The sequence below is a fragment of the Ailuropoda melanoleuca genome, chromosome 6, assembly GCF_002007445.2.
Source record: "Ailuropoda melanoleuca isolate Jingjing chromosome 6, ASM200744v2, whole genome shotgun sequence".
Taxonomy (NCBI): domain Eukaryota; kingdom Metazoa; phylum Chordata; class Mammalia; order Carnivora; family Ursidae; genus Ailuropoda; species Ailuropoda melanoleuca.
Window position 1 is genome coordinate 131237479 of NC_048223.1, and position 24405 is coordinate 131261883.

Genomic DNA, 24405 nt, shown 5'->3' on the forward strand with positions numbered 1-24405 from the left:
GTGTGTGTGTGTGTGTGTGTGTGTGTGTGTGTGTTGGTGGGAGGAGGGGATGTAAAAGTCCTCTGTCTTCCTGTTGGCTCCCATAGGGAAATGAAGTCTGGGTCTGGGACCACCACACCCTCCCAGATCTGAGTAAGTGTGACTACAGAAAGTAGGGGGAGGAAGGTGTGTCCCCAAGTGCTACAGGACCCAGGAGTGCAGGTGGGTGTGCAGCCAGGGAGGGCTCTCTGGCCAGGAGATCTACTGCCCAGGCTGCCCCCAGCTGTCAGGGGACTCCCACACAGCCCTTGCAGGAGGACTGCCCTCGGCCTTTGACCGTGCCCATCCCCGAGGGTCTGGGAGCTATGTCCCCCGCCACCCCACTCTTGGGCGCAGGTCACAGGAGCAAAGAGAAAAACGTCAGTCTCTTTAATAAATGGTGCTCGGAAAATTGGACAGACACATGCAGAAGCATGAAACTCAACCACTCTCTCACACCACACACAGAGATAAACTCAAAAGACCTCGAAGTGAGACAGGAATTCATCGAAATCCTAGAGGAGGACATAGGCAGTAACCTCTTTGACATCGGCCACAGCAACTTCTTTCAAGACACATCCCCAAAGGCAAGGGAAACAAAAGCAAAAATGAACTATAGGACTTCATCAAGATCCAACGCTTCTGTACAGCCAAGGAAACAGTCAACAAAACTAAGAGGCAGCCCATGGAATGGAAGAGGACATGTGCAAATGACATTATGGATGAAGGGCTGGTATCCAAGATCTATAAAGAACTTTTCAAACTCAACACCCAAAAAATGAATAATCAGGTCAAGAAATGGGTGGAAGACATGAACAGACACTTCTCCAAAGAAGACATACAAACAGCCAACAGACACATGAAAAAATGCTCCACATCACTGGCCGTCAGGGAAATACAAATCAAAACCTCAATGAGATACACCTCACACCAGTTAGAATGGCAAAAATTAACAGGACAGGAAACAACAGATGTTGGCGAGGATGTGGAGAAAAGAGAACCCTCTTACACTGCTGGTGGGAACGCAAGCTGGTGCAGCCACTCTGGAAAACAGTGTGGAGGGTCCTCAAGACGTTAAAAATAGAGCCACCCTATGACCCAGCAATTGCACAACTGTGTATTTACCCTATAGACACAGATGTAGTGAAAAGAAGGGGCACCTGTATCCCAATGTTTATAGCAGCAAAGTCCACAATAGCCAAACTGTGGAAGGAACTGAGATGTCCTCCAGCAGATGTTGGAAGAAGAAGATGTGGTTCGTATGTACAACGGAATATTACTCAGCCATCAGAAAGGATGAATACCCACCATTTACATCAACATGGATGGAGCTGGAGGGGATTGTGCTGGGAGAAATAAGTCAAGCAGAGAAAGACAATTATCATATGGCTTCACTCATATGTGGAACATAAGGAATAGTGCAGAGGACCACAGAGGAAGGGACGGAAAACTGAATGGGGAGAAATCAGAGGGGGGACAGACCATGAGACAGAGGATGCACCCTGCCCCTGGGCAGACCTGCTCCAGTGAACCCAACCAGGAGCCACCGAGTCACGCGGTCCTCCATGTCACTTCTTCCAGCTGGAGGGCCTGGCCCAGCAGCTTGCAAGCCCAGCAGCTCTGGCAAAGTTGCCTTGTAAGCAGCCCGCATCCCCATCAGACAGATTTCTAGAGACCCAGACCTCCAGACCCGGGAGGTCCAGCCAGAATCTTTTCTCAGAAGGGGCAGAGCTATGCCTCTTCTCCCTGTCCGCCATCCCCATTCTGCAGGAGGAGCCTTCCTCAATTTGCTTCCCTTTTTCGGTTCCCACTACTTTTGCTTTAGCAGAGAAGCCTCTGGAAAGTGTGGGGTGCACACTTCCTTCTTTCTGGACAGTGCTGGGGGAGGGCGCCCAGCTGCCTCCCAGGCCTCTGAGGCCCATGCCCTGAGGAGCAGCAGTGAGGAGGGAGCAGGGCTGGCTGGCCGAAAGCCTGCACTCTTCAGGCCCTCAGGGCCCAGGACAGTCGGAGTCACAGCGTTCACGGTGGAGCAGGGGCAGGCGCCTCCTGGACCGGGCACGTCCTTACCCACTTCCAGGGTGCCGGTGAGAGAAGGGGGGTGGCCAGCCCTCCCTGGAGGGGGAGTCCTGTGAGACCAGGCTTTCCAGGGGTGTCCCCCGGGGCCTCACTCACCTGCCACCTGGAAAGGGGGTGGTCTTGCTGGGCAGGAAGGGTGGACACCGTGGCCTCGTGCAAAGGCTCCAGTCCAGTGGTGTGCTGGCTGGGCTGTGGGATGAGACCCCTCCTTGTCACCACTATGTGGGTGCCTTCCTCCCAGTCACCAGGTAGAGCAGGTGGGGAGAAGGGTCCCTGTAGAAGCAGGGAGTGGGCAGATGGGCTCCTTCCTCCTTCATTTCCCAGAGCTGCTCTCTGGTCCTCTTCTTGACTCCCCGGCTCCTGGTCACCCAAGAGGGGAGGGGTCTTGGCCTGGGACTGCCTGGCACAGTGGCATCACAGCCCACATTGTTCCTGTGAGGCTGGCCATCCAACGAGCTGCCATGTGGGGTGTGCAGGGCTCCAGTGGGCAGAGCATCTGGATAGGGTCACCTCAGCTAGCTGTGGGCACACAAGAAAATCTCAGCCATGAGTCCTGGGGAGACGGTGCCTGGTGAGCCTCCTTGGAAAGCAGCAGACAGACCTCTGGTGGCCGGAGTTCCAGCTCAGCGCTCTCAAAGCAGGATCTTGATGTGAGGGTCTCGAACAGCATGGAGACAGTTCTAGTGCTTTCCGCAGCGTGACTGCCCTTCCTGGAGCAAGCATTACAGAGGAGGGCCTGTCTTCCTCTGCTCGGGCTCTGGAAGACAGCACCATAGTCTGGGGGCTGAAACAACAGTCATTTCTCACAGTCTGGGGACTGGCCTTCTGGGATCAGGGCGCCAGTGTGGTCGGCTTCTGGTGCAGCCACCTCCTGGCTTGTAGACAGTGCCTGCTCGATGCACCCTCGATGGAGGGGTGAGGGCACTAACCCCATCCATGGGGCTCCACCCTCACGCCCTAGTCACCGCCCAATACCATTACCTGGGGGTTAGGGCTTCAACACGTGAATTTTGGGGACACAAACATCCAGTCTATAGCAACCCCTCCTGACCAGTAACCACGCGAGACACAGCTGAAGAGAACGGACAGGAAGGTGTGGCCACTGTGGGCCCCAAGCCTTTCAAAGCCCATCTCTTGTGGACATCAAGAAAGCCCCCCTCCAGTTGAGAACAGCAAGGCTGATTCCTCAGAGCGCACCCAATTGGGGGTCCCATGACACTTGTGTGTGGCAGAGACCCCGGGGGCAGGCGGTGGAGTGGGAGACGTCGTAGTGGCAAGGGGGCTCAGGTGTCCCCATGGAGGCTGGGGTCAGGGAGCTAGAAGAGGGGCGTCCTTGAGGTTGGTAAGGGGAGCCTGCTGGCTTTGTCCGGTGGGTCCTGAGTTGGAAGGGGGAACAGTGAGTGGGAAAGCTGGCCGTCACTGACCACCTCCTGGCAGGTTTGGGCCAGTGGTTCCCGCGGCTGTTGGTGGCTTTCCGAGCTGGTGGCTGCTGGCTGTGGCCTCAGTCCCATGTCTACAGGTAGTCTGCTGTTGTCCATCCACCTAGACCGTCTTCATCTCTTGCAGCCTGAGGGCGGTTTTCTTCTCTGGAGACCAGAGGCAGTTCCCCAGCGGTGGATTCGCAGGCAGCGCGCATGGACCCCGGCCCCGGGGAGGAAGGCGTGGCTCAGGTGCGCACGGACTTCGGCCCCGGGGAGGAAGGCGAGGCTCTGGCGCTGCCAGTGGACCCCGGCCCCGGGGAGGAAGGCGTGGCTCTGGCCGTGTCCCCGCTGAGACCCCACGAGAAGTTCCACGTGTTCGTGAGCTACAGTAGCATGGACGCCACGTGGACGCACGGGCTCATCAGCCGCCTGGAAGCGGACCTCCCGGGGCTGAGGGTCTGCCTGCACGAGCGCGACTTCACCCCGGGCAGGAACGTCCTGGAGAACATGGCCGAGTGCATCCAGCACAGCCAGAAGGTGCTGCTGGTGCTGAGCCAGGACTTCGTGCAGAGCAGGTGGTGCCTCCTGGAGGCCGACCTGTCCCTCTTCGGCTACTGCCTGGAGAGGAAACCGGTCATCCCGGTGCTGCTGCGGCCCTGCCAGGTCCCACTGCACCTCAGCCACCTGACCTACCTGGAGGCCGCGGACAGCCGCTTCTACCGCAGAGTGGGGCAGCTCCTGTGCCAGCCCAACCGCTGCTTGGCGCGCGCCCTGCCCGCCCGGCGCCCGGCCGCCTCCCTCTACAGCGGAAAAACCCTCCTGACCCTGAGCTGCATCAACAGGGACGGCCTGCCCTCGTGGAGGGTGGGGTCCTTCAGCACCCTCGCCGTCCCGGACCCCTTGAAGGAGGTGTTGGAGGACGCCGAGGTGTACAAGCACGCTGTGGGCATCCTCAATGCAGTGCCGTCCCCCAGGTCCTGCCTCCGGTACCTGGGCTGCAGGGTCCCGCTGGGCATCTTCCTGCTTTTCCTCTCCTTGGGGTTGCTGACCCTCCCCCTGGTTCTGGGGCTGCAGGAGAACCCGCCGGCCCAGCGCTTCCTCCTCATCTCCGCCACCGCCTTCTTCAGCCCCCTCTTCGTCATCTTGGGGGTGAATAGCCTGTGCTGGTTCAGGAGGTTTTCCCGGAAGAAGATGCGGGAGCTGGTGCTCAGAGTGGGGGAGGCCAACGTGCTGCTGGCGCCCCACTCCCTGCTGATGGGCTGCGACACCATGAACAAGCTGTACTTCGTGTACGTGCTCCTGGAGGACTGCAGGCGGGTCTTCCTGGAGGCCGCGGAGGGCGAGGCCCTGTTCCGGGAGGCCCTCCTGCGCTTCTCCTCCAGCTACGCCTGCTGCGTGGCCCACGCACACTTCCCCGCCTGCGAGGATGCCCGGGGGGCCCCGGGCCACCTGGAGCTGGGTCTGTGCTTCTGCCAGTTCGTCTGTCTGCAGCTGAAGAGACACGAGGGTCTGGGGGTTAACCCCGTGTGACGGCAGGAGGGGCCCCCGGGGCAGTGGCTGGCCCTGCAGACGGGGCTGTCCCGAGGCCTGGGTGGTGCACACAGGACCCTCACGTCTGGTCTGGACCTTCGCCCTCTGGCCCTCCCAGTGGCCCGAGGACCCCACAGCCTGCTCTGAAGACAGGGGTGACCATGTCAGCCCATTGGCCTGACCGTTTGGGGAGCGGCTTTTTGATGGAGACTTCCTGAGAGGAGGCTGGGGAAAGCGGCGGGCTCGCCTGTGACCCCAGGTACCCTTAGGGCCTGGCCTGCTCTTCAGGAGGTCACTGCCACTGTCTTGATGGCGGTTAGTGTCCGGGGGCGAGGGCAGACCATGCTGGCTCCCTGTGGCCCTCGCCCTGAGCCGCTCTTCCAGACACCTGCCCTCGTCCTGGGACACGGAGCGTGGGGGTGTGCGGGGGCACCAGGCCGAGCAAGAAAGCCTTGGGCCATTCGCCCTCCGCCGTCAGGGCACCAACAGACAGACACACATGCTGGCTCACGCTGTCCACTCCGAGAGCCTGTGGGGAGCCAGCCACAGTTGTCCGTGGCTGGGAACAAGAAGGCCTGCGTGTGTCCCCAGCGTGGACACCCCCTCAGACCTGGGTCTCTGCTCCCTCCCTGCCTTAGCCTCCCTTCCCCAGAGGAGGGAGTCTGGTGGGGGGGTGGGCTGGTGGTGCTGTGTTCACCATCCTTGTCCGCTCACCCTGCAGGCTGGCTTCCTGAGCTCAGACCTCACTCCCCACCCTGGGGTCTCTGTAGACGCTCTTCCCCATGAGGACAGAGAGCTATCTGCCGACAAGAACACGAAACATGTCAGCTCGTTCTGGCTGTGCAGGCAGAGCAGGGGACTTCCACGAGGCCGAGCTGCATGGCCCCCTCCACTCTGTGCCCTGCCCTGGGACTGGGGGGCGGTGAGACTCTCGATCCCACGCCCGTGGCCATGTGAGGGTCGGTCAGGCTCCACAGAGACCCCTCGGGTCCGGCGAAGCTCTAGGGTGGGACTTTGGAAATGAGGGGTGGCCCCCGGGTCTGTAAATGAGCAGTTGGCAGGTGACCTCCTGACAGATTTGAAGTTAGTGCTGGCACATGTCCCAGCACCCCTGGGGTGCTCTTGGCCCCGTGGCCAGGGGCCACACTGGTGAGTATTTGGTTCAGCTACTCTGGCTTGCTGACTTGCAAGCTCGGGCCCCAGACCACAGCCACAGAGCAGTAAGTCCCTGATCTGACCCCTGAGCAGCCCTCGTGGACTGCTGGGACCTTCTCCTCACGTGCCGCTGAGATAAGACCCCCACCCCACACCGTGGGTCTTAGCAGAACCCCGCTCCTGTGGTTTGAACGGACCAGTCCGGTCCTAGCTCAGGAGCCCCAGAGCTGCACCCAGAGACCCTGGTAGGGGTGGGAGCCTCCGATCCCGCCTCTGCCTGCACCCCGCTTTGGCCACCCTGCCTTGACGTGGCCTCTGCAGGCATGCGTGCACTTCCTCCAGGCCCCACGAGCAACACACTTCTCCCTTTCAACTTCTCTTGTGGAAGCACAGCGGATCCTGTTGCTGAAGCAAGTCTCCCCACCCAGCGGCCCGGAGGCACTTCACACGTGTCAGCGGGACACAGAGGCTGGACTGCTCGCCTCTGTCCTGGGGCCAGGACTGCACCGGGAGGGTCGCCCTTGAGAGGAGACTGACAGGCAGGTGTGTGAGGGGCAGAAGAGGGAGGGGTTCTGGGCAAGGGGACAGTGTGAGCAAAGGCACAAGGCAGGACCCCGGTCACAGGAGCAGCTGCCGAGTAGGGGACGGTCCTCTGAATCCCAGGGCTCACAGGTGCTCTGGGTGCCGGCACCTTCTTGTGGGCAGTGCTTGGCGCCAGGGTCCACCCAAGGGGCCGCAGCACCTGGTCTCTGAGATGTCCAAAGCAAGGGATGTGGTCTGGGCCCCAGGCCAAGAAGGAGCCTCCCAGGAGCAGTGGGGACCCCCCAGCCCCCACAGTTGTGGCATGGGGTGAGGACCCAACAGGCCCACCCAGATGCACTCTGGGCCAGGGCCAAGCTCCCAGAGGGTGCCCACAGCCCTCGACAGACGCTGAGGGCCTACTCCAGGCTATACCAGCGGCTGCTCCGTCTGGGGACAGTGCCTGGGGTCCTGCGGGCCGAGGCCTAGCTGTGTGCAGAGCCCCCCCCCCCACTCCTCAGGCAAACCGCACGGTGACAGTGGTATTCCCACCCTACAGCGCTGTGCCGTGTGGCCCAGAGACCGCAGATGGATGAAAAAGAGATGACAAAGTCCTGTTACTGCAAAAGGCCGTGGTTTTTAAGGTGGTGAAATAACACAGTTGTGCAAACAATAAAGAGAAAACATCTGACTGAACCATCTGATAGGACCGTTGATCTACTCTGGCTGTGGGACATCCAGGTGTCTCTGAGATGGTGCCGACTCGCTCCGGAAGGCCAGGGAGGCTGAGCCTGTGGGGCCCTCGGCCTCCAGCCTGCCGTCGTCCCCGGGCTTCCCAGGCGGCTTCCAGTCAGCTCCCCAGCTCTTGCGCCAGTCCCCCTGCTGGGGCCTAACCCTACACAGTGTCAGGCTGGGGGTTGCTACGCCCAGAAGAGTGGTGCCCCCAGAGCCTTCAGTGGAGCAGGGTCTGGAGCTGGCTGCTCTCCGCCTCCACACCCCCAGCCAGCACCGAGCCCTAGGGCTGCACGACCAGGCCTGTGGCTCGGGAGCGCCGGGACCCCAGCCTACCTCCTAGCAGCCCAGACACAGGGTCGCCCCAAGCCACCCTGCACCCCTGACCCCTGTCTGACCCATGCCAGCGGTCAGGGGGCCTGATGGGGCCCTGTTGCCAGGCTGCTGGAGTTCCCACCCCCAGGCATACCTGCTACGCCCAGGAGCAGTGGCCTCCACATGAAGGGGGAGAAACCACTGCGCGCCTGCCCTCCACTGTGCATCCCGGGCCAGCCCCTCAGCCGTGCAGAGCGCCCAAACGCACCCCCCTGGGACCTGCATCTCCTGAAGACGCCTCGGGAAGTGCCTCTGGCCTGTCCTGGGCTGGGTCTCCGTGGGGTGACCTCAGAGAACCCGAGGGAGGGGCTGAGGCTCTAACCAGTCCTGGAAGCACCTCGCTGGGCTGCTGGTCACTAGGTACCCCGGCTGCTTTCCAGGGTCAGCACTCAGTCCTGGTGCACCAACCACTGGTGTCCTCCCTGTGGGGCCTCTGCGGCAGCTCAGGGGCTTTCCATGAGACAGGACACGAAGCCCTCCAAGACGAGCTGGTCCCCCATTGCCTTGGGCCTGGTAACTGCAGGGGTGACTGGGGCTCTCAGTGGACAGGCCCCAGGGCTCTTCAAGTCCTTCTGGGACCCCCGATTCCCTAGTGCCCTGCCCCTACTGACCCCCTACCTGGCTGGCCTCTGCCTTCTGGGTTCTGGAGACCAGTTCTGGGGGGAGTCTATTCAAAACATGCCTCAGGTCTGGGATGCCTGGGTGGCTCAGTCGTTTAAGCGTCTGCCTTCGGCTCAGGGCGTGATCCCGGCATTCTGGGATCGAGCCCCGCATCAGGCTCCTCCTCTGGGAGCCTGCTTCTTCCTCTCCCACTCCCCCTGCTTGTGTTCCCTCTCTAGCTGGTGATCTCTCTGTCAAATAAATAAATAAAATCTTTAAAAAAAAAAAAAAAAAAGGAACCTAGCCCCTAGTCAGGTTCCCTGCTCAGACGGGAGTCTGCTTCTCCCTCTGCCCCTCACCCCACTCATGCTCTCTCTCTCTCTCAAATAAATAAATAAATAAATTCTTAAAAAAAATGCATCAGGTCAAACTCTGACCAGTTCAAGGAGCCCTATTCGACACCCTGGGATAGGGGCCACCTTCTGCTTGCCCCCACTCCCTGCCCCATCCTCTTGGATGGTAAGAACGTGCACGTGGATCTGTGTGTGGGGACATCTGGGGAGGGGCGAGAGGGAGAGTCCATGTGCATGTGTGCTTGCCTGTGTGCACGTATGAGTAGACATTGTATGCGTGTGTACCTTGCCTGTGTGCATGTGTGAGTGTGCACGTGTGGCACATGCATGCAAAGGGGACCCTGGAAGGGTCAGCACATCACGGGACTCCTAGGGAGGAAGAGCCTGTGTTCTGGCTCCCCTGTTCCCCTGTCTTTGTCAAGCTGCAGCCCCTAGGGGTCCCACCTTGCGTCCCACGGCAAGGCCACTCAGGAGCCTGCAGTTCTAAGAGGTGCCAGGGTGCTGCTCTGCCTGTCGTGTGGAGTCACCCCCGTGAGCTGGGTCTCTCCTGACTACCCCCTGCACAGGCTCCCCTCTCTGCTCTGCAGCAGCTGGCAGGTTCCTGGCTGGGGGAGGGGCTCCGTGCTCCTGGGACTATGAGTGGACACGCTGGTGTGTCTCTGTTTCTGGGACAGTAGCACTGGTGAGGTCGATGACCAACTGAGCAGAGGCCTCCCACCTGCTGGATCCTGCCCCTGAATTTCCAGGCCTGGCCCTCAGGGGTTGCCTGAGGGGGAAAGGCACAGAGCCTTGAAATGACCTTGAGGACAGAGTAAGGGCTGCACTTGTGATCTGCCCCGAAGAGATGGGAGGAGGTGATAGGAAGTGGGGGAGAGCCACAGAGGCAGGCGGTGTGCCGTGCCCTGCATTTGCCTGGTGGCTCCACAGTGGAAACCACACCCCACCAAACAAAACTCAGGTGCTACTTACCCGTCCCTCCTGGTCGATCACACTGAGATGGAGAGCCGAAGCAAGTGGGGCTGGCTGTGCTCTGCCCGGCCCCTGAACTCAGGGTTAGCTCGCCAAGGACCCCCATGATGAACGCGGGGTGTCCAGTAGATGGACAGCTGGCCCCAAAGTCACGGTGCCCTGTGCGTGGCTCTTCCTGGTTTGACCTCGAACGGAGGGTCCAGGATTTCTTCTCCCCCTGAGCACAGAGTTTCTCACATTGTCCCCGAATCTCACGGTCCTGTGGGGTCCTGGATCAGGCAGCCCGTGAACTTGGGACACAGTCTATGTTTGTGTAAGAATTGTTTTAAGTTTTGGACACTTTATCTGACACTACCAACAACATGGGGTTCCACTCCAGGGCGTCTGGCTTGTGAAAGAGTTTTTACAAGAAGTTCCTGTAAAATTTGGGTGAGAACAAAATTTAAAGGACATGCAGAGGATGTGTGGGACCCTGAGAAAGGAGCCGGTCAATGGCAGGGGCCTGGCACGGGCCTGGCACGGGGCCCTGCGGGGAGCTGGCTCCGGCAGCCCAGGTTAGGTCTGCCCCAAAGCCCTGGGAACACCGTTAACCGTTAAGTCCTGCTGTCTCCTGCTGATGGAGCATAAGCAACTTGTTGTAGTTTGAAGGCTTAAATTTTATCTCAGCAACCTTGGGTTTTAGTGTTAGGATGTGTGAGAGAATTTCAGTTAAAGATCTGACTGGCGCTGACGTCGTTGTGTTCCACGCTGAGTAGCGCTGAGTAGCGTACAAATGCTCATAGAGGTTTTGTTAGGTAGGTTTGCAGGTCTGCACGATGTTCAAAACCCTTAGAGTCTGATGCATCAGTTTATGGTTAGAGCTGGAAACACGTAGGACATCGTGTTTGCGAAATGTCTTTTAAAAATTAGAGGCTGAATATATCAAATGTATAAGTTAATAGAATATTAATTATAGCGTATAGGACTCTGGGATCATGCCTGGGCCAAAGGCAGACGCCCAAGGACTGAGCCACCCAGGCGCCCCCCGAAAGTAAGCTTTTAAACGGAGCTCTAAAGCTTGGGAAAGCTGGTGGGGAGGTTCAGGACAGACCTCGCCAGAACGTGCCAGGTTGGCTTGCGGGTTGTGAGCTGAAGGCACTTGAGACCCTGCAGGCTCCAGAGGAACTTTTGTGCCCCTCTTAACCACACAGAAGAACCTAAATTGGGGGTCTTTCGCAGAATAAGGGTGATTAACAGATCAATTTCATCTGAGGGACCCATCTGTATGGCAGGGCAAACATCTGCTCTTCTCATCACCCTGTGAAGTGCACCCCTTTCCTCTTAAGTCCCAGACCCCCACCCCCTTCTGCAGGAAGACAAATGGACCTCCTTTGCCTGACTTTGGAATTTCGATGCCTGCGTGGATTCCCCATACGTATGCCATTGAATTTGATTTTCCCCTGCTAATCCCCTGCTCATGTCAATCTGATTCTTACTCAAGCTAGAAGGACCTTTGAGAGGACAGGAATTCTTGCTCCCTGACACTGGTTTAAATTTAAAATGGTAAATTACAAAATTTTATAAATTAAAAAATTTTTACTCCGCAAGACCGCTCCTGGGAATTTGCCCTGAAGATAAATCTCCAACAATACAAAGCACATATGCATAAATTATTCATTGCAGCATTGTATTGCAAAATATCGTAAACCACCTACCCAGCCCCAGTGGAAGGCTGTGCGTCAATGACAGAAGCAAGGAGAGTGCATTCACACCACGCACGGTGCTTTTCCGTGTGTCTTAAGTGAATGTGCTGTGATGAAAAATGTATTCGGCCTTTGCCCTGGCTCCTGGGGCAGGGCTCCTAAAACGCTTGGGATTTCCTGAGTGACAGTGTCTTTTGTTACTCAGAGCCACACCCGAGTTTATGCTAATGAGATAGGTCAGGGTGGGGTGGCGGCGGCTTGGGCGGCTTTTAGCCCCACCCCTGACCTGTGGGAGGGAGGGGGCTGAACGCGGGTTATAGGAACTCCTGAGCAAGCGGATTCAGAGGGCTTCCGGATTGAACGGTCAGGTGCATGGAGGCTCCATGCTCCTGTGCCCGCACCTGGCCTCGTGCCTCTCTTCCATCTGGCTGCCCCTGAGTTGTATACTTAATAATAAACTAGTACTCTAGGAAGTGCTTTCCTGAGTTCTGTAAGTCATGCTATCGACTTATCAAGTCTGAAGACGTGATCCCCCGACTTTGTAGTCGAGTTGGACAGAAATGTGCGTAGCCGGGTGCCTGGGTGGCACAGTGGTTAGGCGTCTGCCTTCAGCTCAGGGCGTGATCCCAGCATTATGGGATCGAGCCCCACATCAGGCTCCTCTGCTATGAGCCTGTTTCTTCCTCTCCCACTCCTCCTGCTTGTTCCCTCTCTCGCTGGCTGTCTCTATCTCTGTCAAATAAATAAATAAAATCTTTAAAAAAAAAAAAAAGAAAGAAAAGAAATGTGCGTAGCCTGCAGACCTGATACTGTGACTGGTGTTGGAATCTGGAGGCAGGCTCCTGAGGCCAAGCCCTTCCCTTGGGGGTCTGTGCTAGTTCCAGGAAGTGTATGTCAGCACAGGATTGAATTGTAGGACACCCAGGTCGTGTGGGAGAATTGGAGAATTGACTGCCATTTGTGTGGGGAAAAAAATATTTGCAGTGAAAAAATGTCAAACAGGAGAAATAAGATGCAGATGTATGTGCTTATCTGTGCAAAAAGATGCACGGACAGACGGACAGACAGAACTAGAAACTAAGGAGAGATTTCCGGCGGGAGGGAGCCAGGTGACTTATCAGAATCCTGTTAATGTTTTACGTACTAAAAAGTAATAGGATGAAATCAACAAAAATGGGGGAAGGACCCAAAAAACAGAGTGCAAGCAGTAATAAGTGACTCCACTCTATAAACGGGCACCACGACCACACTGACGTGAAGAACACAGCATCTTAACTCTGTTCTCAGATCGAGGACAGAAGTCCAGGTAAGCACCAGACTCGAGGCTGTAGGCCTAGGCGTGTCACAGTACGGCTCACCGATCCTGAAAAGGACTGCGGTGTGTTCCCAGACTAAGCAAGTCAGTATATTGTGAATAACAGGAACCAGGTTTCTCCCTGTTGGAGGGGGACGTTATCAGTAGGGGAGGGGGGAACTAGAGTAAATCCCGAGGCTTTGGGTTGGGACTGGAGGTGTCACTATGAAGTCACGGAGATTCATGCATACTGTATGTGCACACACACTACGGATCCTGTGCGGATCTGCTGCACGGATTAGTGTGGATTGTGTCTACACATGTGCACGTACTTGCACACATGCACGTGTGTGTATGTGCACACTACACAGATACAGACAGCAGGGCAGTGTGGGTATGAACGCGTAAGTTATAAACCACACCCTCCGCTCTGTGCACGAGTGCCTGAAGCAACACCCACAACCACCGCCCAGACCCCGTAGCACAAGTCAAGCCTGGAGCCTCCGTGCCGGAAGTCAGCAGTGCCCGAGACGGATGGACACGTGTCCAGAGGGTGACTGCCACCAGCCAGATACGAAACAATGTGAACACAGAAATAATGAAAGCAATAGATTCTAGCTTATTGAATAAAATGGGAATCTATGGGTCACACTGATGTAAGTCAATGAAAAGAGAGAAGGGAGAGCTTTTCTTTATGGCAAACCAACAGAATGTTAACTAATTAAGTGTAGAAAAAATGCTGAATTTAGACAATCACCACTTGGAAAATACAGTATTATTGATTCAGACGAGAATTGTCAAGGAATGCTAAAACGGGGGGGGGGGTGTTGGTGAGGACCAAGATATTTATATAGTGTCAGAGTATCTTTCCCACAAAATGTGCATTCGTTTACAAAGGGCAAATGGTAAGGTCACAGGGCACAACTCATCGAGGCCACCTTAGCCAAGCGATCTAAGTTAACCTCAGGGATGGACAACCAGATCTCACATGCCTAGTGACGTGACACTGGGGGGGACACAGCATCTCACCTGGGGATGCAGTCTGCCGCTGATCATGACAACACGCCTCACGTGTGTGAGCTGAGGCTGGTCTACAGATCACCTGGCCGGCACACTTCAGAACCGCGAAGGTCATGACAGACAGACTCAGCGGCCTCAGGTGAGAAAGGGGTGAGGAGGATGTGGCCAGCCTCCTGGACCACATCCCAGGCCAGATTTTTTTTTTCTATGAACCACATTATTGAGATAATTGGGAAAATATTAATAAGGTACATAGATTAAATAAGAGAATTGTATCCAAGTGAAATTCCTGATTTTGGTCATTGCATGAAGTGATGTAAGAACATGCCTTTCTTAGGAAATCCACACTGAGGTATTTAAGGGTAAAGAGGCAACTTCCTGCCCAAGGCTCAAACACTTCAGCCAGATGACAGTCAGAGAGATGGTACCTGCTAGAGAAAGACAGGAATGGGGGACAGATGATAGGTCATGACTGGCAGATGAGTGGATGGATGGAGGGCTGGCTGGACAGATTGGAGCCCAGTGATGATGGACGCAGTACTCACAGCCCAGCCCTGACCTGCCCACTCCCACACCCCCCATCTGGCCTCCAGGGTGTCCATGGTTTCTCTGGAACACCTGGAACACCTGTCTCACCCACTTCCTGGTCATCGGCCACTGTTCAAAGCTGCTCAGACCCTTCACCTTGTCTCTCTGGCCTGGAGGCTGGATGGTCCCACATTGTCTGAGCGCCCGGCCCTGTGTTCCCCACAGGATCGCAGTAGGGCCTGGGTTGCTCTCCCCCAGGACTCAGCGCTCTGAAAATGCCTGTCTCTTTCCTGGTTTTTTTGCATGAGCTCCCAAGGCTGTCATCCCTACCCCCCAACCCAGCCCTTAGTGCTAGGACCTGAGCTCACCTCTCACCAGGCGGAAGGTCTGGGCCTAAGATCAAAGCCCTCAGAGGAGGACAGGTGCGGGAATGGGGGCCGTGGTCAGGCCTAGCCAGGCGGGAGCAGACCTGGGCTTTCCAGTGCTGAAGCACGGGCACGGGGTGGGCCAAGCTATAGGCTGGGTGAAGAGACTCCAACATCCTCAGATCTCCCACCTCCCCTCTAGCTCCAAGGGAATGGGAGATGGGGTGCCTGGGAGCAGGGAGCCCTCTCATGCCCCAGGGATGGACTCACACCCCCTCTCTGGCGGCCCGGGGCCCGGTGGATCCACGCATTCTCTCATTTCTTCAGTGACTCGTGCCTGTGAGTGAGGCAGTTGGGGGCAGGAACCGCATGTGGGTGCTTGCCCAGAACCGGGGAATTCAGATGCTCCTGTCATATGGGGTAGGTGTTTGGGGACCAGGCACAGCAGCAGGAGACAGAGGAGCTCTCCTGGATGTAGGGTTGGGGGTAGTCGGGGATGGAGCCCAGGTCCCAGAGGCGCCCCTGAACAGAGGGGAGCTTATTTCTTTGCAGCTAGCTGAGCAATGGACCAGACAAACCCTGTCCACGCTGGGCCCTGGCGCCCAGGGTGGCTCGCACAACGGCCCTGGCCTGGTCCCTGTCCCTGAACCGCGGCTTCCCAGGGGTGCTCACTGCCCCTCCACCGCCGCTCTTCAGGAACCTTCAGGGGTCCCTCTGGGCGGTCCGGGGGAGGCACGATGCCAGCGCTCACCCACGCGGGGGTTGGGAAGGCAGGAGAGAGGCCAGCGGGACGGAGGATGCTCAGGAGAAACACGAGACCCAGGTGGATGTGAATCTTTACTTAGAGAAAAGCAGCAGAGCTAGAAGCTCAGGGGGCAGGGGGCATCAGCGAGGGGTCCTGGAAGCAGGGACACGACCACATATGGGAGAGCGTCGGGCGAGGGCGGTCACAGGTGCCGGCCGGGGGCGCTGCCAAGACAGAAGGGAGGAGGGGCGAGAGCGGGCGCTGCAAGGCGGGCACACGACCCCCACCGTCCGCGTGCGTGGGAAGAAGTGCACGGCTGAGCCCCCCCAANGCTCTCCCCCCAGGCCGAGGGCGTCTCGGTGCCGTGCTTGCGGCTCAGCGGGTAGGCCCCGATGGCCGCCAGGATGCTGCGGTGGCGCTCGGGGTCCATCTCGGTGTAGTACATCTCCAGGGTCAGCGGGGTGCAGATCTTGTGCTGCGGGAGGGGCGGGTCACCAGGGGAGAGGGAGGCACCGCAGGGGACTTCCCTCGGGTGGGGAGGCAGCCCACCTCCCATGCGTCCACGGGGACGCCCCCGTGGGACCCTTGCTGGCACTCTGCCCAGCGGTATCCCCGCATAGGAAGGTCTGGACTGCCCCACCCCCCACCCGGTTCCGCAGCTCGCCAGGCCTTACCCGAAGCAGGAAGCCGTCCGGGCAGGTGAACTGGTCATACCAGATGGCCTTGTACATGATTAGGACACAGCCCAGGAGCGCCATGGCAAAGGCGATCATCCGCGCTGTGGGCAGCTGCAGGGGCGGGTGGAAAGGAGAGGGACTGGGTGGAGGGGGTTGTGAAGCCCCTGCAAAGGCCAGGGCAGCCATCAGGGGCTCACTGGCCTCTGTCAGGGAGAGCACTTCTAGCTCCAAACAATGGAGGAAAGGAGACAGGGCCGGTTTCACTGATGAAAAGCAAAATGCTTTAGAAATGGTACACGCTAAAAATAACAAAACCATCATTGAGTGAACTTACGGCTAAAAAAACAGGGTGGGAAAAAATATTAACCAGATACACAGCAGAAATGACTTTCCACAGTACGTACAAAACCCAAGAGTCACTAAGGAAGAGACACATGACCCACTGGGAAAATGGGGGCATGGCAGGGGCAGGCGGGGCCCAGAGTGGCTCATGGCACCATCTCTGAAGGCAGCTGTCACTCTCACCCACTTTAGAGCAGGACGAAGGTCTCTGAATGGGGTGAGAGCAGGCCGGTGGGCAAGGGGGCCCAGTCAACCTGGCTCAGAGTATGGGCACCCATGTCTGCAGCTGTCCGCTCACCGCCTCCCCTGCCCTGAATCCCCTTGGAATTGACCACTGGGCAGCATGGGACTGGGAGGGTTGGGTTACCCTGCGCCCTTCCTCTGGGTGGTTACAGGCCAGCTTCTGGGCCTCCAGGTCGGGGAACTTCTTTGGCTGGTCCGGGGAGGACAGCTGGTATTCCGTCTGTGTCTTGATAACCACCTGCAGAAAGAGATGACCCAGGAGGACCTTGAACTGGGAGGACTGGGAGGGGTCCAGGGGTCAGCTGCCCAGCAGTGGTGTGGGTACTGACCAGCTTCCAGGACTGTCTAGTGCCTAGGCTCCACTGGCTACAAGCCAAGGCTAAGGGAAGGTGGAGGCTGAGTGCCTCTGGGCCCTGGCAGCCCTGGGGCCCGGCCACACCATAGATGGAACCCCTCAGTCTGCTGGCTGCCTTCAGTTCTAAGGGTGTCAGCTCTCCCTGCCAGGAGCTTCCCCTGTAGCTGTTCCACGTCATGGCTCCCTCCTCCAGGAAGTCCACCCCGACTTCTCCTCTGGCTCACGGAGTCTCGAGACCCCTACCACGTGAGGCCCAGGCAAGTACAGTCCTATGCTCTGAGTGATCCCAAGGGGCAAGCACTGAGCCTTCCCACCTGTCTGTTGAGAACGAGGTCCAGAACTGAAGCCCACCCAGATCCCTGAAGAACTGCCCTTGGCCAATGGACAGGGCACACCTGGCAATGCCTGGAGGTTCCCCCACTCTCATGGCCCCTGGCCAAATGTTGATTGACATGGGTACAGATGGCTGCCCCCCCCCCAACTGGGACAACTCCTGATGCCAGAGCTCGGGTGGGTTCAGGCAGGGCTATGCCGGAGCTGAGCCTGCTTCCTACAGATTCCTCCAGAAAGCTGCTGTCCCTCAGTCATTGCCCAAAGACCCTGTCTCGGGCCCACAGGGAAGGGTGGGCATTTTCGCTTGCCAAGCCCCTGCTGGGCAGCACCATGGGCTGGGCACTGTCTGCAGGATGGTGTGTGGGTCCTGACGGTCGCCCTTCGGCCAGTTCACCGCAGTTCACAGGTGAGGACAGGGTGACTCTGGGTGACCGGAGAGCTGATCAGGTCACACAGATGGCCTGTGCCCAGCTAGGGTTTTGGCCCAGCCTGGCCCTTCCTCTGCTTGTTCTCCTGAATGTTGGGGGGAGTCCACATGTAAATAAAGCTTACCCTACTGCCCTCTATTCCCAGGGCAGACTGAGAAGAGCCCTTCATGCTGGCCCAGGCACTGACCTGGTCAGGGAATGGTGGCTGGAGCTGGCTGACATCCAGGGGGCTAATCAGAGGGACGCTGTCCGTGGTAGCCCCGTCCTGGTCCCCAGGGTCTTTGCCCGGCTTCCCGGAGAAGCTGCAACCCAGCTTCACCATGGTGAATGTTGGTCCTTGTCCTGTCCAGAGGTAGACACAGGTTACTGCCCACTCACCACCTAGCAGATGTCCATGCCAGTTTGTGAGGGAGTGAGAGGGCCCCAGGCTGGCCCCAGTGTTCCTTATGCCAGAGCCAGGGCAGGCCATGCACAGACAGACCAACATCCCAAGACAAACTGGGCATGTTCAGCTATAGGCTTCTAGTCACTTCCCGCCGTCTGGTCTCCCTCCGGGCCCCAGAGCCATGTACCGGATGACACCTCTGACCAGCGAATGCCCAGACACACAACACTGGCAGAGTCTACCGTTAGCCAGCCGGCTCTAGTGTACGTTCCAAGGGAACTATTGTGCTCAACGAAAATGACCCCAGGGTGTCTGGGTGGCTCAGTCAGTTAAGCGTCGGACTCTTGATTTCGGCTCAGGTCATGATCTGAGGGTCCTGGGATCAAGACCTGCATCTGGCTCCCTGCTCAGTGGGGAGTCTGCTTGAGAGGCTCTGTCTCCCCCTGCCCCTTCCCCATCTCTCTTTCTCTAAAATAAATAAATAAATAAAACCTTTTAAAAATCATCTGATCAACTTCAATAATGTCTGGAAAAGTATTTGACAGGATTCAACATCTGCTTATTATTTTAAACGTCTATTGGCATCCAAGGGCAGAAGGACACTTCCTTAATGTGATTGATAAAGGCCATGCACAAAAATCCCTACATATTGAATGTGATATTGAATGTGAACAGTGAAAGCTTTGCCTTTAAGATGAGGAAGGAGATAAAAAGGCCTTTTATTATCAGTTCCATAAATCACAGTGCTGGAGGTCTGAGCCAAGCTGTGGGGCAGGAAAAATGGATAAGAGATAACAGGCCTGGACGAGATCAGGTAATACTGTCACTGTTCACGGATCGAACATTGTGCGTGTGGAAAATCCACGAGTCTACGGATCCATTACAAAGATTGAAGAGTGAGTCCAGCAGGGTTAGGGGTCATTACAGTTCTATGTATCAGTAACGAAAAATTAGAAAATACGTTTTTGAAAGATTCCATTTAAACGGTATTGGAAACACCAAATACTCAGGAACAGACTTAAGGGAAATGGAAAGGAGCCCGTATGGGAAATCATGGGAGACCTCAGCACTGACTAGGTCAAAAGGACACCCAACTTCCTTAGTAAGTAGAGAACAAAACGGTCACGGAGTTTGGAAGGTTCCAAGTTTAAAAGTGTCATTTCCCCCCAAAATGTATCTGTACAATCACTAAATACCAATCAATAATCCAACAGAATCTGTGTGTGAACTGCCCAGCGTTGTAAGTTTATACAAAACGCAAAGGGACAAGAACACATGTGACATCTCGTAAAAGAACAAGGGGGGGATTCATCTGCCAGGCATCCAGCTCACACAGCCGTGTGGCACTGACGTGTGGTGCTCTAAACCCGATGTGACACACCCCACACACGGACCATGGATTTATGACAGAGATGCCGTGCAAAGCAGGGGGCATGGCCACCTTTTGATAAACAGATGTCCACATGGAAAACAGGGCCCCTAATCCCTACGTCCCAGCACACACAGAAATCTACTCCAGGTGGGTAACCCTACGCTGGGAAAGTATCTTGAGGATAAAACAGGAGAATATTTTCCTGGTCTGGGGGAGGAAAAGAGTTCCTCGATACGAGAAAGAAGTACTAACCATAAAAGGACTACATTAAAATTAAGAACTCCCGCTAATCAAAGCATAGTCTTCAAAGATTGGAACAGAAAACAAGACCGGAGAAGATATTTGCAACATGCAAAGGACTTGTGGGCTCAACAAGAAATGTTCAGGTCCTGGGGCGCCTGGGTGGCACAGCGGTTGGGCATCTGCCTTCGGCTCAGGGCGTGATCCCGGCGTTATGGGATCGAGCCCCACATCAGGCTCCTCTGCTATGAGCCTGCTTCTTCCTCTCCCACTCCCCCTGCTTGTGTTCCCTCTCTTGTTGGCTGTCTCTCTGTCGAAAAAATAAATAAAATCTTTAAAAACAAAAAAAAGATGTTCAGGTCCTAACCCCTGCTACCTGTGAGTGTAACCTTACTAGGAAATAGGCTCTTTGCAGATGTGATCAAGCGATGATGACGTCATACTGGATTACATGGGCTCTACACAGGGACTGGCGTCCTTACAGAAGGGGGAAGTTTGGACACACACAGGGAGGTGGTCACATCAAGATGGAGGCAGAGGTTGGAGGGATGCATTCACAAGCCAAGGAACACCTGGGGTCACCAGAAGCTGGGAGAGACAGGAAAGGATCCTTCCCCAGAGCCTCGGAGGGAGCAAAGCCCTTCCCCATTCTTGATTTCTAGCTTCTCGTCTCCAGAGCCTGTGAAGGAGTAAACGCGTGCTGTTTTAAGCCACCCCGCTGACGTGATTCTGTTGCAGCTGCCTGACGAAGGCAACACAGGGCAGATAGCTATGTATGTACATAAAGTATGTAAAGAACAGCTCAAGTTGATAAAGAAAAAGATAGATAAACCCAATAGAAAAACGGACAGAGAAGGATTCCAAATGGCCATGAATACTCATTAGTCCATGAGGCAGACGGATTAGAACCAGTTTAAGGAGAGGTACTGAAGCCCATCCAAACCCAGGAGAGTTCAAGGAGCCAGAGATGCCATGCAGGGGGTGTCAACCCTCCCTCCAGGGTGGGCACCCAGCCAAGAGACGGGTGTGCACGATCGTGGACAGCAGCGCTGTTCCCACGGAAGCACACACCACCACGCATCAGCCAGGGCAAAGCAAGTAAATCAGCGGAGGCATTCCTACCAAGGGAAGGGTCGCAGCTGTATGCAAGCGCCGCCCCGAGACCGAGTCCCGCACAAAGGCAGGTTCAAGAACAAGCCTGGGTGGCACAGCGTCTGCCTTCGGCTCAGGACGTGATCCCAGCGTTATGGGATCGAGCCCCACATCAGGCTCCTCCGCTGTGAGCCTGCTTCTTCCTCTCCCACTCCCCCTGCTTGTGTTCCCTCTCTTGCTGGCTGTCTCTATCTCTGTCAAATAAATAAATAAAATCTTAAAAAAAAAAAAAAAAGAACAAGCCGACTCTAACCGTAACCATCAGGAACCAATCCCGGGCAATTAGGGACACACACTGGGGGGTGGGGGGCAGATCAATGAATTGCTCCTGTGTCTGGAGAGTCTGGGTGGTGTGCCGTTGGGGGACGGGAGCGGCTTCAGGGACAGGTGGGGATTTCTAGGCTTCACTTGGGTGGTGGATGACTGGAGAGCACCTACCTGAAACCACTAGGCTGCATGTCTGTTTTGCGTCCTCTTCCGAACATTCATTATAGTTTACAACAAAAAAGAGCTCAAATGAAACGAAACCAAAACCAAAGGACAGCAGGCAGAGGCACAGCTACCCCATGCCCTCCCCCAGGATTTGGACCCTGATGTTTGCCTGAACAGAGAAGATGAGCCCCTTGGCCCCTGGGCCCCGGCTGTCTCTCCAGTCCCTTCCTTGTGCTGACGGAAGGGCAGAACCCCTGGGGCTGTGCTGCCCCCCCCCTCCACTGCCTGCACCCATCCCACAAACACTGCTGGGCCTCTGAATCCCCAAACTTCCGTCCTCTCACTGTAGCAGCCCCACCAGCGCAGATGCCCACCAGGCCCATAGCTGACCCAGTCTCTCACACCAGAGGCCAGCGCAGGCAGGGTGGGAATACAGAGGAGCTCCCACCCAGAGGCAGAGGCAGAGAGAGGCCCAGGGTGGAGAGTGTGCAAGGTGCTGGGCAGGGAGGTCAGGGCTGGGTAGGACAAGCGGGGAGGGGTGGCCAGGAGCGCACTGTGGGGCAGGCAAGAAGCAGCCGCCTGGGCAAGAGAGAGGCACCCCCATCGTGGATTTCCTTGGCGCTCCAGGGAGGAAGGTCCCATTAGGGCCCTGAGCTGGGGCCCTTCCTTGGATTTAGGCGCCTGGCCCAGGGCCCTTACAGGTCAGCAAAGTGCCCCCAAATCCCAGTCCCTGGCTGGAGTGCTCTTCCTGGGGAGAGTCGGGCTTGGCTGGGGAGCAGCCCGGGGGGGGGGGGGNCGGGGGGGGGGGGGGGGCGGGGACTCACGGACACCTCCGCGCCTGCCCCAGACCGGCGGGCAATGGGTTATTCTTTAGGCGGATCATGCGGACGACGTCCGCTTTCTGGGAGGCAGAGATGGACAAGGAACCATCGGAATACAGATAGAAAGAGGTCGGGTTTTCCAGCGCGAGGAAGAAAACGGCTCAGAAGCGCAGGGAGGGTGCCCCGGAGGGAGGGACTGACAGGGGACCGTAGGGGAGGGGCGGGGGAGGTGGGGCAGCAAGTGCCCAGGGCTGGAGGGGAGCTTCGTAGGGACGGGAGTGGTGTGCCATTCCAGGGGGAGGGGGCTGGAGGCCTTCTGGCAGCAGTGCCCCCGCGGTTCACAAATCCAGCCTGTGCTTTACAGAGGACAGCGCGGAGGCGCAGAGCGTGTGGCCGCCCCGCAGCCCCGCAGCCTCTTCAGTCTCGGGTTGGTGGCCACGCCCGCTGGAAGGCTGGCCCGGGTCTGCCTAGCCTCCCCACAGGCGGCCTCTCCCTACAAGGAGCTCCGCCTCTGGGGTCCTCTAGGAGCCAAAGCCGATCTCCAACTCCTCCGACAGGGCGTGACGTCCATGTTACGTCAACGCGGGTTTCCATGGAAACAGAGCCGGGGATGACACATCTTCATGAAGGAAAGGAGCCATTTGGGGCCTTCGGGACTCTCCGCGTCCGGTTCCAGGCCTCATGCCCCAGGCAGAATGCTGGGGAAGGGGCTGGGCTGCATGTGGGACCCCCTCCCCCGAGCATTCATTGCCCTTGCTGAGTCATGGGGACCCTCTGGGGAGGCTGGCTAGGTTCATTCACACGACAGACACAGAACTCCGTGGACTGGGGGGGCCGCCCCTACTCCTCCCACTGGCCTCCCCCTCCCTCCACCCTACGCTGAAATTGTGTCTTCTCCAGCGGGTCATCTGCTCCCCACCCGCTGTGGGCTCCTGGGTGCGGGCGGTGCATGCGCCTCTCCGACATTTGGGGAGGGGGCACGGGATGGGCGGTGAGGCTGTGCTGATGGACCGACGCACCGATGGAGAGGCGGGACAAGGGCCGTTAGCCCAAAACGCTGCAGATCCGCGGGTCACAGACTCGCACTCACCGCCCCCCTCGTATGCTGCGACACGCCGACGGGTGCGCGCCAGTGCGCGCGGGCGCAGGCTTGTGCGTGCTGGGCACGAGCGTCCTGCGCGTGTCGAGAGCGTGCACGTGACTGCGGAGCGCAGGGCACTGCGTGCTTTGCTGAAACCCAGCGGAGCGCACGCCCCCGCCCCCGCCCGCGCCGCAGCCCCCACCAGAGGCCCTGCAGGCGGGTCCTCGGTTTGACTTTTGGTTCATGGGTAGGTGAACTGCGAGCGCCAGCCCAGCCCTGAGAGGGAAAGCGCAGGTTTGCACCCAGCTTTGGCTTCCCACACATCAGCCACCTGTGGCCTCGGGTCCAGGGGCTGTGGCAGGTGGTTCTGGAGAAATACCCGTCTGCCTGGCTCCTGGCCACCACGCAGCTGCCCCCGCCACAGCCATCCCGCTCTCGGTGCCAGCAGGTCTTCTCAGCAGATCTGGTTCGCCCGACGCCTTCTGCCTCGACGCTTCTCCCCCACTCCGCCCCCCACCCCCCCACTCTCTCCCACCCTCAGACACAGCTGAACGGGTTCTGGAACTGGCACCCCCTCCCTACCTCGGGGACGCCCACCTTCCAGCGGCTCTCTCAGACCATGGTGAGGGAGCTGATGTTCAGCAGTCCGACCCCCACCCCAGGTTCCCCGCTGTGCTGAGGACCGGAGATCCGGGCAGCCGTCCGGTCTGTGCAAGGCTGGATACCTACGGTTCTTCCGGAAGGTCCAGGCAGCGGCTCACCCCGCGGAGCCCCCCCGCCATCGTCAGGGAGGCCTGAGGACAGCACCCCCGCTCCGGTCAGCAGAGACCCCAAGGAAGGACCCTGGCTCGACCTGGCCGCCATTGGGTCAGCCGCAGTGCCCCCTCCCATCCCTGCACACGCATCTCGCACACGCACCTGCACACGCACCTGTACACGTACCTCACACACCCGTGCACACTCCCCTGCACGACCCTGCACACACTCGGCCCCCCCCGTGCCCCCGCTCCACAAGGAGAAATGTGGAAATGGCTCACAGGCGGCTCCAACGGACAGCTGCTGCAGGACGCGGTTGCAGGACGAGGATGCGGAGGAAGGATGCGGTTCCAGACGCTTCGCAGCCGGGGCGGGGCGGGGGAGGGACAGAGCTGAGACCGAGGCT

The 24405-nt window shown here is 57.7% G+C and overlaps 2 protein-coding genes across 5 annotated transcripts; one reads left to right on the forward strand and one right to left on the reverse strand.

The window, feature by feature from the left end:
* Positions 1-1842: 1842 nt before the first annotated feature.
* LOC105241784 lies at positions 1843-7415 on the forward strand. 4 transcript variants are annotated; one of them, XM_034663533.1, is made up of 3 exons: positions 1843-2102; positions 3661-3795; positions 3841-7415. In XM_034663533.1, the coding sequence occupies exons 2-3, from the start codon at positions 3729-3731 to the stop codon at positions 5043-5045; spliced, it is 1272 nt and encodes a 423-aa protein (XP_034519424.1). In that variant the 5' UTR covers positions 1843-2102; positions 3661-3728; the 3' UTR covers positions 5046-7415. The 4 variants fall into 4 exon arrangements, 3 of the variants coding, with proteins under 3 accessions (XP_034519424.1, XP_011234887.2, XP_034519423.1); XR_004626339.1 differs by having other exon boundaries at positions 1844-2102; positions 3661-6743; positions 7279-7415; XM_011236585.3 differs by having other exon boundaries at positions 1844-2102; positions 3661-7415.
* Positions 7416-15584: 8169 nt separating this feature from the next.
* On the reverse strand, positions 15585-24202 carry CALY (calcyon neuron specific vesicular protein). Its single transcript, XM_034663650.1, has 6 exons — positions 24186-24202; positions 17948-18102; positions 16769-16882; positions 16057-16170; positions 15697-15857; positions 15585-15606 (listed from the first exon to the last, which is right to left on the reverse strand). Exons 2-6 carry the CDS (start codon positions 18080-18082, stop codon positions 15585-15587), a joined length of 546 nt encoding a protein of 181 aa, XP_034519541.1. The 5' UTR covers positions 18083-18102; positions 24186-24202.
* Between the last annotated feature and the right edge of the window lie 203 nt (positions 24203-24405).

Excerpts from the sequence above, each read along its gene's own strand:
- LOC105241784 (XM_011236585.3), top strand. The coding sequence starts at position 3,729 with ATGGACCCCGGCCCCGGGGAGGAAGGCGTGGCTCAGGTGCGCACGGAC.